General features: G+C 27.6%; 1 protein-coding gene across 2 annotated transcripts in view; it reads left to right on the top strand.

Moving 5' to 3' along the window:
* The window catches only part of LOC107438310 (Bifunctional lysine-specific demethylase and histidyl-hydroxylase NO66), a 40,403-nt gene extending 26,763 nt beyond the window's left edge, over positions 1–13,640 (top strand). For both annotated transcript variants that reach the window (XM_043050392.2, XM_043050391.2), the window contains exons 13-18: positions 1,144–1,227; positions 2,739–2,843; positions 5,732–5,873; positions 7,188–7,305; positions 10,434–10,635; positions 13,400–13,640. In XM_043050392.2, the coding sequence (XP_042906326.1) occupies positions 1,144–1,227; positions 2,739–2,843; positions 5,732–5,873; positions 7,188–7,305; positions 10,434–10,635; positions 13,400–13,510 (762 nt within the window). In that variant the 3' untranslated portion in view covers positions 13,511–13,640. The remainder of the gene's footprint in view (positions 1–1,143; positions 1,228–2,738; positions 2,844–5,731; positions 5,874–7,187; positions 7,306–10,433; positions 10,636–13,399) is intronic.
* The last annotated feature ends 6,172 nt before the right edge of the window (positions 13,641–19,812 follow it).

Raw genomic sequence — 19,812 nt, 5'->3', positions numbered from 1 at the left:
TTTTTTTTTTTTTTTTTTTTTTTTTTTTTTTTTTTTTTTTTTTTTTTTTTTTTTTTTTTTTTTTTTTTTTTTTTTTTTTTTTTTTTTTTTTTAGTTGGGTTTCACAATTTAAAAAACGGCTTTTTGTTGCGATTCAGAAAACCGGAAAATCAGTTATCCGGAATAGCGAGGGTTTCGATCGTTCCGGAAATTTTTTTTTTATATTCACTTAAAAAGTTTTTTTATATTCTGTCAATCAAATGTGTTGATCAGCTAACGTTAATGATCGAAATTTGGGGTTTTTGATTATACCTCTTTCGGTAGCATATATTTTTCTTTTCAATTAATTCTGAATAATTAATATCAAACGTTAAGTGATTGGCATCAATGTTATGTAAATTAGATAGCTCGATAAGTACATCTGTGTGTTCGTTTTTCACTCTCTATTCTTTTAACATGAATTACTAAAATCTAGAAACTTGGTTAAACCTGTTTTTTTTTTTTTTTAATGTCATTCTGTCTAAAAGATTTTTGCTTGAGCAATGTCAATAGTGACCATTCATATTTGTGATTCAAATACATAATGATAAAAATACAGTTCTAATTTAACCAGAGACTAGAGAGCATTGATTTCAAGCACCTAATCAATTTTATCTCTTCATAATGTAGTGTAAAACTTCAGCAATGTATAATCTTCAATTTTGTACCCTTATCTATGTGTTACTTCATTTTATTTAATAGTAAATTCATGCAAAACTTTATTAATACTATATACCTATATAGAATTAAGTAGTGTATGTGTCTTAAAATTCCGCTAAATTGAATTTGTATATGCTAAGAGTATATATTTGTGTTATTTTATTCCTGAAGTAACTGTTAGATATTATGTACTTCTGATTACTTAAAGCTAGATTATAAAGTTTGCACCTTTCTATATACTGCATAGATCGTAACGAACTTTTAACTTTCAACCGATTTGTTATTGAATGATTTTTATTTTATTAAATTTTTTAAGAATTTGTTTCATGAAAGATATCATAGTTAACAGTACTTCATGTGAAATATTACTTTTGATGCTGTATGAACTATAAGTTACTTTTGATGAAATATTTATAGTTAAATAAAATTCATATTTATCCTAACTGATATATTTTTCTTATTTAGGCAGCTACTGATGCTGATCGTCATTCTCTGCATTTAACTTTTTCAACCAACCAGCTTAACACTTGGGGGGATTTTCTCCTTACAGTAAATTGTTTTATTTTTTTTCTTCTAAAGATTGTATATGTTCACTCTTTTCTCTTGCTGTCCTAGAATTAAATCATTTAATAATTATTATAAATTACTTAAAATATCATTTAGACACAGTAAAAATGTATACTGTTGAATCTTGATACCACAAACTTCGAAACAAGAATATTTTAATATCTTGAAGAAATCTGAATTTCTAATTTGCTTTGCCGATCATAAGTAAAACCTCTTTTAAATAGATAAATTTCTTAGTAAATCTTGATTTCGTAAAGAGCAAGCATTTACATATACAATTAAAAATTGTATTTGTTAATGCTAAAAAGGGAATAAAGTTATTATTTTGACTGAATTGTTAAAAATATTTAATTTTGGATGTCATAGTATTTTCCTTCAACATTTGACAGTAAATTTGGATAACTTTTTTTGTTTTGTAATTTTTTTAATAGAAGGTATATTTAATGTAATAATTCAATTAAAGGTTCTTTTTAATCCACTATCCACAACATACCTTTATCAATTCACTATGATGTAAAATATTATTAGTTTTAATAAATATTGCGGCACTTGTGGCTAGGTCAGATTTTACAAATTCAAATAAAATGTTCAGTCTTATGATTTTTGAAAATGGCAACTCTGAATGTAAAGAATAAGATTCAATCACATTAAAATAATTAATAAAATTTATAAAACTTGAAAAGAAAGTTTCTAAGAAAGGATTATTATTACAACTGAATAAAAATTAAATATTTGATTGCTATGTGAAACACGTATTCTTGATGTATTTGTTGGTTCGTAGTGAATAATATTTTAACAATTTTAAAGATGTACATATTTAAAATTTTATTTTATTTTCTATTTGCATCTAATTTTTCTGTTGCACATTGCAAGTCTGCTATAATGGACAATATTTCTACATTTTATTTTGAAATAATAAAAAAATATTTTAAATAGCTTAATATTTTAAAGTCTCTTCCTTCGTTAGTGTTCTTATATTATAAGTCTGAAATACTATAATTACAGTACCCTTCTTGATTACTTGCATATTGTTAAATTATAAAACTCACTAAAATATTTAACTGAATAGTTTAAATTTTGTCATTCATGTTCCAACTGCACATTTTTGTAGAAAAAATGAATGAGTATCATTGCACCAATAAGAGAAAAGTTTTTCTACTTAAACAAATTTCTATGACTCTTGCTGTTTTTAACTTTCTGTTTTCCTGTAAAACAATGTCCAGTTTATACAATCTATGTTGTGAGATTGAGACTTCTAATTTAAAAAGAACATTACTTTATACAGTGCCTATCCTATGTAGATTTTACTGTAGTCTTTAATATTTAGATGAATATAAAAACATTTTATTTGATCATTTTTGAAGAAATTTGTAAAATTTTTAAATGTAGGTTCTCTTCTTTTTTTTCTTCTTTCTTATTGCAATAGAATTGAGTCATTGTATTACTCATATTCCTATTTTTTTATTTTATAACATTTTGTTAACTTTTACCAGGCTACCAGTAAAGCTGTGGAAAGAGCCATGTTGAATGATGTTACATTTAGACAATCCATTTCCAAAGACTATATGGATTATATAGGTACCTGTGTTGCTGAGTCCGTAAGTGCTAGTTATGATTTTCTTTTAAAAAAATGTCTCTTAACTTCCATTAAGTCTGGCTGCAGTTGTAGTGAGGTTTGCTTGAAATTTTATCAAAAAAATTTTTAGTTATGAAAAAAAACAAATGCTAAAAAATGGCTTCATAAAGGAGACGCACACCTGAGCCTAATGAAAAAAGCTGACATAAACTGAAACAAATATATTGTTTTTGCACCAAAACACAAATTTGACTTCTTAGTCAAATTTTTGAAAAATGGGCGTGAATTTTCTTCTTATGAGATCGTTTCATTGTACTTTTCAATACACATTGTGTCATGAGGCAAAGTTCACCATGTCCACAATCTACTTCCTTTTACGTTATTGGGTGGCTTGTGATTTAACAGCTAGTTCATATCTCAAGATTGTTGATTCATATACTTCTACGAATTAAAAATTCATATTCTGATAAAGTTTTCTTGATAGTACTGGTAATCTAAAATTTTAATTTTGTAACTTCCGTAAAACTCATTGCTGATTTATTTCTCTCTTACCATCATCATCCCATATTCCTTTTACCCAGAATTCTCGTTCATGTACAAAACGTTTTATTTTTTTTTACGCAGATTTGTAAGAGTGAAACGTAACTTCAAATTAAGTTCGAGAACACGGGAGTGAGTCTAAACTAAGTTAATTATAGCTATGTTCAAGATGAATTAATTAATTGCCATGGATAAATATAACAAAAGTGTAAAGTTCATAACGCAAAAAAATTTTCCAACTATTTATGATTGTTTGCTTATTGAAAAAAAAATTTAATAACCATATCAGACGCAATAAGCCTAATTTGTGATCAATGTTAGACAGTATGAGGTTATCTACAATTGTCTATTTTGTTAGAAATTCCGATTTGTAACAAGAATTATCAATTCAATACCATATATTTATGTCCTTAACTGCATAAAGTAGAATAAACATTTTTAATATGATATTACAACGTGGAAATTTCGAATTTCTTGCATTTAAGTAGTCACTTTTTAATGCACTAGTCTCCATCTTAATCTATGTGGTAATTCAATAAATTTTTTGTCCATTATTGCTGTTGATTTTCTGATGGTATTTAAAAACGAACCCTATATTATTCTTATACCGTGCAAAATTTGCAATCATATTTTTATTCGTTTGATTTGCACCGATACCGTAGTAAATCCATGCGGCTTTTTCTATCATTTTATAGCAATTATTGCTATGCATTTTTCCAAGATATTTTAAAATTTCCTTATTTTTCATATGTAATTACTATGACACACAGAATTAGAATTGGGCATTTGGTTAGTAATTCTTTGAGTTGACTGCCGCTATTTTCTCAGTCAGTTTTTTGCAGTTCTGTTTGTCATGGATTTGTTCAGTCATGGATATTAATATCCCACTATTTTTTATTTATTATTATGGTACATGATATTGGATCGCATGTTTGAGCAATTATTTTTAACATGCTGGATTTACACTCAATCAGTATTTCTTTTGGTTTTTATTTTTCATGACAGTTGCTAGTTTTCTCTTGCATTAGTTAAATCCCAATGTATTCCATACGATATTATTATGATATAGAAATTAGAATCTAAGTTTTGAGTGTTTACTATTTAATTAATGATCTTATCAAAAGTTGAATAGATTTTTTTGGCACATATTGCTACTGATTTTTGCATTGTTTTCTTAAAATCCTGTTATTTTTAATATGATATTATTTATTAACAAGACTATTTTTTTTTTTCAATTTGTGCTACATATTTCATGGTTTTTAAAAACTGGAACAACAACTCATCAAATGCAAAAAAGAGAAGAAAGTGAGATTTTTTTTTAAAATCAAAATTCCATAATACATTAATTAATTCATGTATTGATGAGCAAAAACATTATTAGATAGAAACTTTTTTCTTTCACGTTTTACATTTTATAAATGTTACTTTTGTGTATAAAATAATAGTCCGTTATTTAATATTTTTACAAAAGCAAAATGAAACTACACATTGAGAAAAGACATTTTAGTTTGATAGTGAAACCAAAAATACATAATCTAAATCTAACCATTACTTCTTAAAAAATTTCAGATCATTTCTTCATTCAGCAATCACATCTTTTTTGTTTTGCAATTACTTTTTTGATGATATCAGATTTATTGCATTTATTTAAATTATTAAAAGCAGATGTGTTTGATAAAATTTTCAAAACAGTTTTGCTTAAATAAATAATGTTTTAATTTCACCTGTAAAACTTGCATACATTTTCTACTGTTGCTTTATTTTATATGATCTAATAAACAAATAACTTTTATTCAGTTTTAAAATTTTCAGATAAATGCAAGTTCAACTTGTTTATAATTATTGTCTTACTTCTTTGCAATGTTTTATTCTTGGTATTTTTATATTGAGAAGATACAAAACAGCAAAAATTAGTTATAACAAAAATTCACTTTTTTTTTTACTTGGCGTACTCTTTCTCTATTTTTAATGTAAGTTCATAGGTTCTCCTATCTAATTGACTCATAATGTTGAAATTTCCATGGTGTATCAATCTGACTATATATGACTTGCACTGTATTTTAAATCTAAAAGTATCTTTTAATAGTTACCTTTCATTATTTACTTTTAAATTATTTTGTTTAGCTTGAATTTAAAGATTAAATTATTAATTTAAATAAATATTTGATTCTTTTTTCTATTTATCTTTCTTCTTACTTTTTAATTTATTCTAATATATTAAGCATAATATTTATAATTTTTCATTTTGTTGCATCATCTTCAATTGTATGGAAAAAAAATATTTCTACTGCTACTAACTTTTTTTTTCAAAAAATTTATTGCTGTTAGTATTATTTTTAAAAAGTAAATTCTTTGTTGTTGCTGTTTTAGAAAGCATTTAAACGATATGGACTTATAAATAAAATCAAAGAACTTGCCAAAAGAGCCATGACATACATTGATGTTGATGAAGCTGCTGATCTGCATTCTCTAAAATTCCTTGAAACATCTTTACCACCTACATTTACCAAAAGTAAGTTATTCCTTAATTGTCCGATCTGTGCACATTATTGCATTAATATTAACTTCTGCATGTAATCATATTTTTTATGATTAGCTACTTCAAAATTATGCATTCAATTTTTGCTAATTTTTATAATTATTTTTAATTTTGAAACAGAGACAATTTCTGTTTTATTGAATGTTTTCCAAACCTGTAAATATGTTAAATTATCAAAACATGGAAAAATATGTTTTTTAGTAGCAAAAAACATCTGAGAAATACTGGTGTTTTGAAAAAATAATTTTTTAATTTGCATTTATAAGGAAAAATGTAGAACATACATATTAACTTACAAGCAGTTTTAATCCTTTATGCAACAGTTTTTTTTTCTTTCTTTTTTTGAAGTTATACTTCTTATGGGACTTCCAACAAGCTTGCGTTAAACGTTTAACGCTTCATTTTTATTGGCCGGGAAATCACGTGGTAGGATCCAGTTTTCCCTCATACATCTCCATATTGTTTTGGTCCTCACTAGCATAAAATTAATAAAAGTCATAAAAGTATTGTTTTTCTATAAATAATTTTTTAGTTTGTTTTTGTACACATATAATTTAATAGGGTAGTATTTTTTATTTTCAAACTCAGTGGATAACAATTGTAAAAAATGAAGGTTACATCTCTTGTGAATATCAATTGATTGTTATGTTTTCTCTTTTCTAATTGCCATTTATATTTCACCAAATGCAGCCATGAGGGATATGAAATTATTTATTGAAAAATCTTTATTGCCACTATCCACTGCAGGTTCACTAGCTCTAGCAAACGTTACTGGTGAAGAAATTGATTATTGTGAACGGCCTGTGATCCTTGCAGGAGATTTTAATGTGAATTTCTCGTTACCTGAAGCTGAAACATTATTAACCTTCCTTAAAGACAAATTTGGATTGGAAATGATAAATGGTAGGAATGATCCAACAACCAAAGGGGGAACTACCATTGATGCAGTTTTTGCAAGAAATATTGAAAAAATAGAACTCAAGCATTTCGTATCTTACTTTAGTTATCATAATCCCATTGTAAATGTTATAGATTTTGTTATGTATTTCTCCTCTCAAAAATTATAATTAAATGATGCGATCAATTGCGAATTGTAAGCAATGTTAATAATTAACGTCGCAGGTTACGAAGTTTAACTTCTTCCGCGCGGAGGGACTCCACACACTATTTTTTTTTTCTCTTTTCATTCCAATTGTAATCATTATTTTTATTCAAATAGTTTCATGTATAAAATAAATAATTATATGTCTTAACTTCTATATTTTATACTAATATAAACTCTTGTAGTTGAAAAAGAGCGCAGTTTACATGGTAATGGAAGTTACTGGAGGCATGGAGCGATTAATCTAAAAGGATTGATCAAAGAGGGTACAGAAGTTCAGTTGATAAAAAAGAGAAATCAAAGGTATTTATGTTTAAACTGTTTTTCTTCTTTTTTCCAATGCCCACCTGGTGAATGACCTTTCGTCATACAGACATCTGAAGGGCAGATTTGCTGCCACTCTTTCAGGGGCACCATATTAAGTGGGCCAATGTTGCTCCCACAGTAAGGACTGATAGTACAGAGAAGGAAAGGACATCCATGCCTTGCCCGAGATTCAAACTCAGAACCTTTCTGGTGCAAGGCCAGTTCCCTGACCCCCACACAGGCCGGTCGGTTTGAGTTAATGTTTAAACTTAATTTAAATTATTTAATAAGACCCGTAAATCTTTTGAAGTTGAATCGTAGTTAACGATTTATGTCTTGTATTTTTAGGTAAAATATTTTGTACTGATAAAATTTCATATGCACCTTGTCCTAATTATCCTTGGTATGCTAATTTAACAATGCAAGGAAACTAATTAAAAAAATAAGTATCTATATATTGGTTTAGAATTGCAATTACGGTAATTATAACTTTTCTAATTTGAGCATAACTCGGGTTAAAAGAGGAATATTTGGAAACTTGTTATATCAAAGTAGTCACAAAAATATTTGTTCATAAAAAATTCACTCTTAAAAAGGAGTTAAAAATTAAAAGCCTCTTATGCATCTAAAAATAAAAGCCATCTAAGCAATTAAGTGTTTCAAGTATGAAGTCTTTCTTTGTTTTATCAGAACTCACTATGTTATAGCTTGGAAACTGATGATTTAAAAGCGTGTGTGGGGATTGCAATGATGTTTAATAGAGTCTTTCTTTTGCTATTGCTGGTGTGTCTGCTTATATTTTTCTGTGCAAATAATTTGGAATTGTATTTTCGAAAGGGGCAAACAAACCCCATACATTTTACCTTTCAGTGTGAATAAAAGGTGATAATCCTTTTAAAATCATCTAACAATTGCATTTTTGTTCCTTACAACTTTTATTTTTGATAATTTCAGTTTCAACTCTTTAAGTGCTGGAAGTAATTGTGAGTTTCCCAGAGAACAATGGGTTTTCCCGAGTTTTTTTTCTTTTCTTTTTTTTTTCGCTTAATGGTCATATGCATTTTTCCTACAAGTGTATTTCAATCTATTATTAGGCATTGAAATTGTTTTATGTAACCATTTGTTTTTAAAAAAAATTATCCAGTGAAATTATCATTTAATTATCTTGTCGTCTTTGCTATTTTGGTGACTTTTTTTTTTTTTGGTTTCAGTTTTCTATTAAATGAGTAATTTGTTTTTATTCAAATTAAAAATTTTAAAACTTTGAGACTATACACATTTTTTTAAAAATTAATGTATAGTTTTTAATAAAAGGAATCACCTAGGATAGGAATCACCATAGGATTCATTAGATAATTTTTTTCATAATTATCATGAAACTTTCAGGTAATAAATAAACATTGTTAGAGTGATAAAAATCGATCAAAGTTTTTATGTTAAGAAAAATTTCTGCATATATATGCAAATTTGAAATATATATATTACATACATATGGACGCATATAGCTGGGGAAAAAAATCATCCTGAAAAACTTTTGATTTAATGATTAGATTTCATGTGCTAGGACTGCATTCTAATGGTTTGAGTATTTGACCTCGAATATGCTAATAATTTCTTGCAGACGATTACAAAATCAGACTCAAAAATGTTCTTTCTCTGAATAAGCATATCTGATTTTTCAATGGATAAATAGTGGCAACAGCAATTATAGTCATTATAGTTTTGTCAGTAGAGTTATCAAAATTTTTAATTCCATAATGCTAATATTTTTTCGCATTTCACTGTTTCACAAGAATTTAAGTCAATTGAAACATTTTTACACACAATTATAAAGTTGTTTATCCAAAAAAAATTACATACCAAAAATTAACTTTAATAATTATTTACTATTTTATTCGCAAGGTATCCGCATACCTGGAAAGTCATTGAAAAATCATGATTTTCATGAATCAGATTCACACATCATGATCCATATTCATGTGATTCAAAAACCACACATCCTGATCTGTATTTGTGTGATTTAAAAATCACACATTGCAATTTGTGTTCACATGATAAACAAATTGCCCATCAGGATTTGTATTAATGTGATTTATAAATTACAAATGCGATCCACATTTGTGCAGTTTTAAAAATTACACATCGCAATATGTATTTGCTTTATTTAAAAATCGCCCATCATGATCCTCATTCCTTCGATTTAAAAAATCCCACAACGTGATCTATATTTCTGCAATTTAAAAATAACTACTCGCTAACTGCATTTGTGATTTAAAAAATTACACTTTGTAATTGGCATTGGTGACATTTAAAAGTCACATAGTGCAATCCCAATTCATACAATTTAAAAATCACACATTGAGATTTGTAGCGCAGCATGTCCTCATCTGGACCTTGCGCCACTAAACCCTACATTCAATTCAATTCAATTCACATTGAGATTTGTATTCACGACTTAAAAATCACTAAGTCATCAAATTTTTTAAGATGTTTTTTGTGTTAAAGATTTGAAGTGCATTTTTTGAAATTTCTTTTGCATTTTATTCTGATTTCACTTGATATAATTAAAATAAGGCTTAAAATATTTATATTTAACATTATTTTCACATTTGTTCTCTATTTGATATCTCTGAGTATCTCTTTTTACCATATATATTTTCTCTATTTGACACTATTATAACTCTATTTAAGTATCACTTTTTCACCAGATATATGTATATATATATATATTTTTCTTAGAACTTCATATTCAAAAGAAATATTTAGCAATTTCTTATGATGTAAATAAAATGTTCAAAAAATAAGCACACAAAATATAGACTAGAACATTTGAAATTTTGCATTTAGTGGTAAGTGTTCTTGTACATAATAACAATGTAACTTAATAATCATATAATTAATATTTTTTTTTTAGTTATATTAAAATTATATCTGTTATATTGTAGCAAGAAATTTATTCAACTAAAATGGTTGGAGCCTAATAAATATAAAAAAATTTAGTGTGACCTAATTTTAAAAAGGATTTTTTTACTGGCATTAAATCCAACTTGTAGTTAATAGCCAAAAAAAAAATGTTTCATGTTAGGCTTTGAAATAAAATTCAAATTTCTATCTATTTGATTTAGATTAATTATTGATGACAACAATCCAAGATTATATCATACTCTTGAGAATCTAAGAGACCCCAGGCCAGTTTCTGAGGAAGAATCATTAGCAACTTATGTGGAATTTGAAATGGAAGCAGTTCCTTCATATTTGTTTCTCCTTAATAAATATCCAGACTTTGTGAAAGTGAGAGATATACCTCTGAAGGATACATTGGATAAGGTAATATATTTACAAAGAAATGCAATGAAATATAAGGAAAATATTGAAAAAATTAAAAAGCAAAAGAACAAAACTAGTGAACGATATAATCTTGTCGTCAGCTCACACGATTATATCTTTACCTAATTTTGTATTCAGGCTTTTGAATTCTTTAAAATTAATTTTTTTTAACAAATTTTCATATTTTTAAAAATATTTTATTTAATAATAATTTTTCTTCTCTTTAAAAATATTGTTTTTTTTTTGCATTTTTAACTTATTTTACGGGTCTTGCAATTTATGTGCAGTAAATAAAACTTATTATTTTTTTCTTAATTTTCTCTGTTAATCTCTCTTTTCTTTAATTCTTTATTGTCTCTTTGCTTTGTTTATATATATATATACACATTTTACCTACTTGGATAGTGTATCTTAAAATTGTGATAAAATTTTTTATCATTTAGTTAGTGCAAACTACACATTACATACATCTATGACTCATTTACATGTATGACAATGTTATAATATATTGCTTATATGATATATAAACTACAAAACCTGATTCCCGAACAACTTTAAAATCTTTTTTTCTTTTTCTTTTTTTTTTCCCTATTAAAAATAATCCATATATTCTTAAAAATATATTACCTAGTTCTACACCGGTGTCGAAAAGTTAAGCATACTTTTAAACTGGACACATATGAAAAAGTATGCTTAACTTTTTAACAGTGGTGTGCTTTATTTTCACTAAACATTCAAATTGTAATTATTATTGCATGTAACTTATAGTTAAGAAATTTCTATAGTATCAAAAGATCAATCAAATCTGTTGCATTATCATGCTATACTGGCCATATATGAAAAAACTAATTTAGCATTTCAATATTTTATAAAATATTTTAAGATTTTATGCATTAAATTGGTACAGGTTAATGAGGCTTGTTAATTGTTGGAATTATGATAGGGAATAAATCATTGTTATAAAAATTATTTGTAAATAAATGCTGTCGATTTGTCATAAACATTTCTTTCACATGCTTTGCTGGCATTGTATGGAAAAGGAAAAAAAACTAAACACATTCTGGGTACACATGAGGTTCAGGGTGGGCACTGACCTGAAAAAATTTGAATACCTGGAATTATCAGGGAATTTTTTTATTCTGTGAAAAACTTGGAAAAGTCAAGAAAATTAGGATAGAAACCTGAAAAAAATCAGGGAGTTGTAAAGAAAATCTAAACAATTTTACCCTCAAGTTTCTTAAATTGATCAATCATTATACCCATTTTTCGACAGAAATTTATTGCCAAACGGTCGAAATATCAACTTAGCAATACTTTGCTTGCATCAAGACTTGCTCCATTATTACCCTGTTCAACTAGTTAAGAATGCCACATAAAATACTATGATGGTTACTAAATGACTAAGCAGTTTATGAAAGGCAAAGATTTTGATTTTTTAAAATTTATTGTTGTGTCTTTGTCGGAGAAAATTATAACTTCGTAATGTCATGTAAAGTCATGAATTTGAAAATCTAAAATGTAGCAGATACCCTGCAGTTTTTAAGCTATAAAAATTAATCAAATGATTAACAAAATCTCGCTAAGTTGTTAAAATTAATTTAATTTATGTAATTATTTTTTTAAGAATATATATTAAAGAACTTACATTCTTAATAATTAGTGATGTAACGAATAGTAATGGGGCCGAATACCGAATATTCTGCCAAATACTTACTTTTTAAAAATTTCTCTTTTGATTGTAATTTTGTAATTAAAGTAATTTTCAAATTTTAAATTAAAAATGAAATAAATATTAACAAAATTGCTTTTTTAATCTTTGTATATTTAAAAAAATTTTAACAACTTGATTTATTTTTTGTAATAATTTAAATATCTTGATGCCAATAACAAGGCAATATGGCTTTTATAAATCTAAATAATTAATAATAGCATATTTTAGTTATAGTTATACTTGTAATTTATATGCTATTTTATTTAAAATAAGAACTCATTACTACTGTTAAATGTATTCTTAACTTTCTTTTTTGTCAGAAAAATTATTAAAACCCAAAAAATTGAGAACTTTTTAAAAAGTTTCACTTTTGAAATTTAATTTTGCAATTAAATAATTGTCAAATTTTGAATTAAAAATGAAATAAATATTAACAAATTTGCTTTTCTAAACTTTCTATATTTTAAAAAAAATTTAACAACTTGATAACAAATTTGCAACAAGAAAACATTTTTATCTATGTAACATTATTAAATACACTTATGTATTATACAACTTAACTTGAGTAAATGTTAGATTTTCTAATAATTAATGCAGTGAAATGTAAGTCTGCAATATTCATGATTAAATATATTTAAAAGCACGTGTAAAAAAATATCTTTCTTTATTATTATGAATTTATTCAGCTAAATATCTAATAATATTCATATTCGGCCGAATAACTTCATTATTCGGCCGAATAACTTCAGTATTCGGCTAGGCCGAATACCGAATAGTGGCCAAATATTCGTTACATCTCTATTAATAATATTCATTAGAATATTGACATTTTTCTTGGAGTTTAAGTGCCCATTCTGCACTAAGTGAAGAAGAAAAAAAACCTCTGACCTGGAAGTTTTAAAATTTTTTTACCGGGAAAAATCAGGGAGATTTGAAATCTGATTTGAGAGGTCACTCTGAGGTTACTAACGTAAGGGTGAAAAATTTTTTATTTTTATGTAAAATAGCCAATTCTGAGCTACTTTTTTCATTTTATTTATTGTTCATTTTCAGATATCTTTTGCAACTTCCTTATATGAAAATGGTTTACTTATGACCAAAGAGCCTTTACCACCTGGATCCGAGGAAGATTATCATTGGATGGGGACTGAGAGCAACATTTAATAGCCTGAACATTCTGAAATCTAATGACTCATGTGCTTTTTATGTTTTACTAAAAAGTTGTTGTATAAAATCGATTTTTTTTTCTCGTTTTTTTTTACTTAGATTTTAATAAATTAAAATAACTGTTGTATATTTTCTTTTAAATCAATTAAAAATTTTGACTTTGATTTGTATAAAAATTAAATATTTTTAATCCCATTTTAATTACGAAGTGTAACATACTGTGCACAAAAAAAGAAAAGCTACGCCCTGAGTAACATTTGATTTAATTATGTAATTTTCATGAATTACAACTCGATCTTAATGGTCCGGTGACCCCAAATCTTCTAATTAATGTAGACACTATTTTAAGTCACGAAATTTGACACAAAGACATACTTTCTCTGAATAAGCATACCTTTTTTCCGACAAACTTTAATTTCTGATTCTCAAAATATTAGGAATAGCTACAATTTGAAAAATATGGCTCCAATAAATTACTCGAATGCAGTCCAAAGTTAGGACTTTTTAATTTTGAAAATACTTTTTGCGTAATTCGCCCTACCTTGAATTTTTTAAGCAAATTGAAAAATATTGGCACACAAGTATAAAATGCATTCATCCAAAGTTAATTCCATCGAAAATAAATTTTTATGATTATATTTTATTAAATAACTAGTCGTCTGTTGCAACCAGCTGATCCACTTACACGGACTCACAGCTTTGCAGTTACACATTGTTTTCCACCTTCAGATAGCCACCACTTCGTTGCTTCACGTGGATTCTCCTGAAGTCGAACTGCATTGCTCTAATTCTGTGGCATTTCTATTTTAGAAACATTATAAGACTGGGGGGAAATCGTGCACGTACTAGCCACTTTTTGGCTCCCTACACGAACTCGCTGCTTCATTGTTCCATATTGACCCTTCAGCCTTCAACAACGTTATATACATTGATATGAAAAGATATATTTATTGATATATGTATATGAAAAGAAAAAAAGTAGGAGTTTAATAATACTTAAATTTCTACATATCAATATTAAAGCAAAGTGTTCTTTGCTTTAATATTAACATCAAATAAATACAGTTAACAGTTAGGGTATATAATGAAACCTATTCTTAGTGATTCTCTGAAAAACTTTTTAAGCCTAAAAGATCAAAATACTTTTCAATCTCAATAAATGATGCTATAAGTAACAGGGTCTTTAAAAGTCCTTAAGAACTGCTTAATTTTTATTTTGGAAAATAAGGGCCCTTAATAGTACTTAATTTTGGTATAAGGTTTTCAAAAGTCCTTAATTTTTCAGCATTACTATACCCTGTAACAAAATTACAGTGACAAGGTGACATTGGCCCAGAACTTAACAAACTCAATTTACGTCAGGAGTATCATAAAACTGTGTGGTGTTTGATTGTATTTTTGGCAGTTATTGATATTCCGGTTTTAAAATGTTCCGATATATTTTAGACAATAGGGGAAATTCGAATTACGTATTTACTTTTTGATGTAATGATTCAATTATTTTTAATCGATTTTTTGGCAATCGATTTCCACAAAGTTTGAAATCTGATATTTTAAATACAATCTTATTTATTATAACAACCAAAACACTTATTTGAGCTTCTCTTTTTTAAAGAGTCCTTTTTGCGTGATTTCGTAGTCGATCTTTGTTTCGGGTTTTACTGCCACAGGCTTTAAGATTTTTAATTTTTATACGAATTTTAATTAATAATCGTTCCATTTATTTACGAATTTTGATTTATGTAATGGATTTACAAAATTCGAAAGAGGAAATAATTAGTGTGTGTTATAATAATTAGTCCTAAAAAGTGCGAGGATATAATATTAGAATTAAAGAAATACTACATTTATAATTAAAAAAATTCGCCTATAATATTAGAATTAAAGAAATACTACATTTATAATTATAAAAAACTTTTAAAATTTTTTATTCTATACTTTTTTCTGTAAACACAATTTTTCTGTTACTTTAATTTAGTAATTGCTATAATTAAAAGTGTCTCGCAGAAAAATACTAGTGCTAGGGAAGTTTGGCCACAGAAAGCCTGAAAAAATTCTGCCACAGGGTCACTATAGTTGATAGAAACAATTTTTCAGTTCGATTTTTTATAACAAAAGTTTGTTCTTTTATTACCTAGAATTAGTCCGTGCATCAAGAGTTGGGCATTTTAGAGAGACAATAAGGGATATGTGTGAAGGGGCTACAGGCAAAGGCCATAGAAATGTGTTGATACCTTTAAAAAATCGTTTTAGACCCTTTTATTTATGTTTCACTGAAAACAAATAAACATATTGGTTTGAAAATTATAAATCTTGTCAAATAATCACAATCAGCAAGAAATTATAAATCTTATTCTATAAAAATTTTCATACAAAAATTTAGTGCAATGACTTGAAAAATTTTCTTTTAAGCTTAATGAAAAAAAAGTGGAATGATTTAAGGTGGTTAGATATTAGTATGGTCTGTTTTTACTTGAAATAGGACCTACTTTAAGTTAAGTTAACATAGTTAAAAAAAACTACTCTCATGCATATCTCTAATTCTTAGTATTAATTCATTTTATCTAAATTAAACATTTTATTAAAAACTTGTAATAATTTTTTCCCAAATTTCTTTATTTACTCTTTTTCTTAAAAATACGAAAAAAGTTGTAAATCCTAATTTTACATTTCAATTAAATTATTAAAAATGGAATATATATTTGTTTCATAGATGTCGTTAACCCATGCCAATCTGAAAAATATTTTTAAAAAACTCTACCCTGGTTTGCCAAAAATTGCCTGGTCCAACTTTGATGAGCCTTGTTAATTAATACAATTATATCAGTACTTAAATTTAAAAAAATTTTTATTATTTTTTATTATTTATTGATTTTCTTTTATAAGACAGGTAAATAATTGGCACTGTAACTTGCGGTGCATATATATTCGATGATAAACAATCATACTATTTTTAAAAATAGTCTTAAGGTCCTTAATTTTTCAAAAAAAGTGCTTAATTTTGTTTAAAAAAAAGTCCTTAATTTTTGCTTTGTTAAAAAAGTAGGAACCCTGTAACATTTACTCGGTATATAATTCGGTATCGTGGGCCTCATATTTCACTAAAATATGAATTCTCAAATGTGATATATTTTCTCTAAAATATGAAAGACCACTCGAAATTTTCTATTTAAGTGTTATAATTAATTCCTTATCTTGGTCTGTTTATTATATTTTAATCGGAGAATAGGTCTCTTATGGCCCTTAAACAAGCATTGAATCCGAAATTTGCAGCCAGCCTTTAATAGAAGTAGCTTTTGAATTAGGAATATATGCAGAATAAAATCCTTTCCAAAAAAACAAACGGAAATTTCTGAATCGCTCAAAATTACTGCAACAGACTTTGTATTAACTCATTGTTTCTCAACAGGGGCGGTGGGAATATGCTGACGGGCGCTGAATTTGTTTTGAGCGGTAAGGGGGCGATGAGCATGTTTGGTCATTCAAATTTAATTTTAAAACTTCGATACAAAATGATTAGAATAAGATTAATTTCATAAATAAAATTAATCTAAAATTAACATTGAAGAAAAATTAATTTGACAAATTAAGTTCATCCGATTCAGCATTTGTACCAGCAATAAAACGAACTTATGTAACACCCATTCTTCAATCCGAAGCATGAGTCAGTTGTTTTTGTCAAATTCAAGCTATTTAGCGAAGTGCATGCGCTTTCAGTATAAATGTTTGATTTGACCCTTGTTTCTTAGGATGGTTATCGTTCGCTTCCTTTCAGTTTTTCCCCCAGATTATGATTCGATTTCATTGTTTATTTGACCAGGTACGTGCTCAAATTAGTTCTTTATCGTAAATTATTTATTAATTTTGAGGAATATGGGTTTCTTTCATCGTTTGTATTTTGCTGCCACAAACAATGTCGGTTAACAAAAAGAAGTGTCGGCAATACAGTGTCACATACTTGAAGTTCGAATTTGTTCAATCGCAGAAGAACTCTCAATTACGCAAATGTTTACTTTGTTACAAAGTGCAAAAAATTCATCCTGACAAACAAAATATAGATTTGTCATTTTTCACGAACATCGAGGATAAGTTTTAGAAGGTATTTTCGGCCTCAGGCTCACTAGCAACCTCATCACAAAAATGCGACGATAGTTTGATAGCCTCTTATAATATATCAAAATTAATTGCTAAATCTAGGAATCTTTCTTAACATCGGTGAAGCGTTGACTCTGCCGTCTGGCAAGGAAGTTTTAGAAACAATTTTACACCATCCAGCCGCATTTAATATAATCAAAAATATCTTATTAAGCAACGATACAGTGCGGTGACGAATTGATGAGATAGTTGAAGTTTCCTTGTGCAAACTTTTGATATCCAACGAATTTCCCTTCAAGTTGATGAGTCAACCTTACCAAGTAATGGGGCTTTACTGTTGGCGTACGTCTGGTTTGTGAAGGACGGAAAAATTATTCAAGAAATGCTTTTTGCAAGAAGCTTGATTGAAGATATCAAAGGTAAATCGATAGATCTGTTTTTAAGATTACTTTAAAGAGAAAAACATTCCTCTTTCAAATATGTTGCCACTGATAGACCTCCTACAATGATGGGTCGATATCGTGGGTTTATCACCTTTTTAAAGAGGGTGGTACCACATATTTTAGCTGTTCACTGCGTAATTCACAGACAGCATTTAGTTGTAAAAAATCTCAGTGATTGTTTGCATCAGTCATTGCAAAATATGTCGAGCTCTGCTGTGAACAAAATTCGCAGTAATGCTCTCAACGATCGATTATTCAAAAACTGTGTAAAAAAAAAAAAATTCAATCGCTTGCTAGTACATAATGAGATTCTCTGGTTTTCCTAAGGCGTCTGTCTCAATAGGTTTTAGAATATTTTCGACTCTGTGCTTGAGTTCCTCGAAGTCAGAGATGTATGTCTGAGAGAGACGGATTGTTAGAATTTAAGATAGACGTTGCATGCTTGAAGGATTTATTTGCAAAATTTAATGGTGTTAATTTAAAACTTCAAAGCGACGAACTCAATTTGATCACTACAAAATCAGTTATATCTGCCGTTTTAAAATAAACTCATTTTGTGGAAGCGGAATAAGTTCAGACAACTTCCAATCTAATCGGATCTTAAAAAGAATGATGAAATTCCCTCTGATACTAAAGAATATTGTCAACACCAAGAGTCTTCACGGTTGGACTTTTCTCACCGTTTAATAGATGATTTATCCCTGAAAACCCCTCCAGGGGTTATGAACCATTTTGTGAAGATTAAAACAGCAGAGATTCAGATTCAGGAGGAATTGTTCGAACTTTCAACTAATGAAACTTTGAAATAGTGATCGACTCACAGAATTTTGGCTTCAAGGTCGCCTCTACCCTAGACTGTGGTCTATCATCAAAATTTTTTTAATTGCTTTCCCTTCCTCCTACCTTGTCAAACAAAAAAGAGAAAACGAGGGGACTTACATCATCACCTCACAAAAAAAATTTAACCGAACGTTAAGAAACTGGCTCTGAACCTTCAAGCACAATTATCTCACTTACACAGTTACTTAATTGTTTCGTTGATACTTTTTTGAGAAAAAAAATATTTTTGGGAGTTTAATTTGAAAGCTTGCGAACTGTGGGATCATTATAAAAGGGCTCCACTGTAGAATACTTCTTCAAGTTTCATTTTTAACCACAGAAGTCAAAATTTTAGTTTGAATATTGGATGAAGGATTTACCAACAATAAATACATATTTTAAATGAAATTGAAGGAGGAATGCTGTCAATTATTTTATCATTTGTTTAGGTGGTGGGAACCATTATATCGCAGATTGAATATACAGTAGTCTTGATAATTTGAGATGGACGGGACCGAGCCTACCTCTAACTCTCAAAAGCTTAAAATTTAATAAATATTATTTTTAAAGAAAATTTAGTTACATTAGAGGATCAGGGTACATATATTGCATCACACCCAGTTACAATATTTACTATATTACTGCATCATGTTGTACTTTAAAATAATTGTCTTGTTTAAACACAATGTTCACATGTTTCAGTGTTTAACACACAAATTTGTTTTTCAACATTCAGTTGTAGTAATCATCGTAAAGCCAATCCTAAATCATTCCATGTATTGTGTGTGTGTTGGTCATTGTTTGGAAGCAAGACTGATTTCTCTCTCTAGCTCGGATTTATGGGAAACTCGAACTATCGAGATTCTACTGTGCTTAAAAATGAATATAAAAAATTAGTTGAAGGACAATACAATATGTTAGATGAAATAAAAGAAATTAACA

This window comes from Parasteatoda tepidariorum, chromosome 9 (assembly GCF_043381705.1).
Source record: "Parasteatoda tepidariorum isolate YZ-2023 chromosome 9, CAS_Ptep_4.0, whole genome shotgun sequence".
NCBI lineage: Eukaryota > Metazoa > Arthropoda > Arachnida > Araneae > Theridiidae > Parasteatoda > Parasteatoda tepidariorum.
The sequence above is the reverse complement of the archived record's forward strand: the minus strand, read 5'-3'. Positions and strand labels throughout refer to the sequence as shown.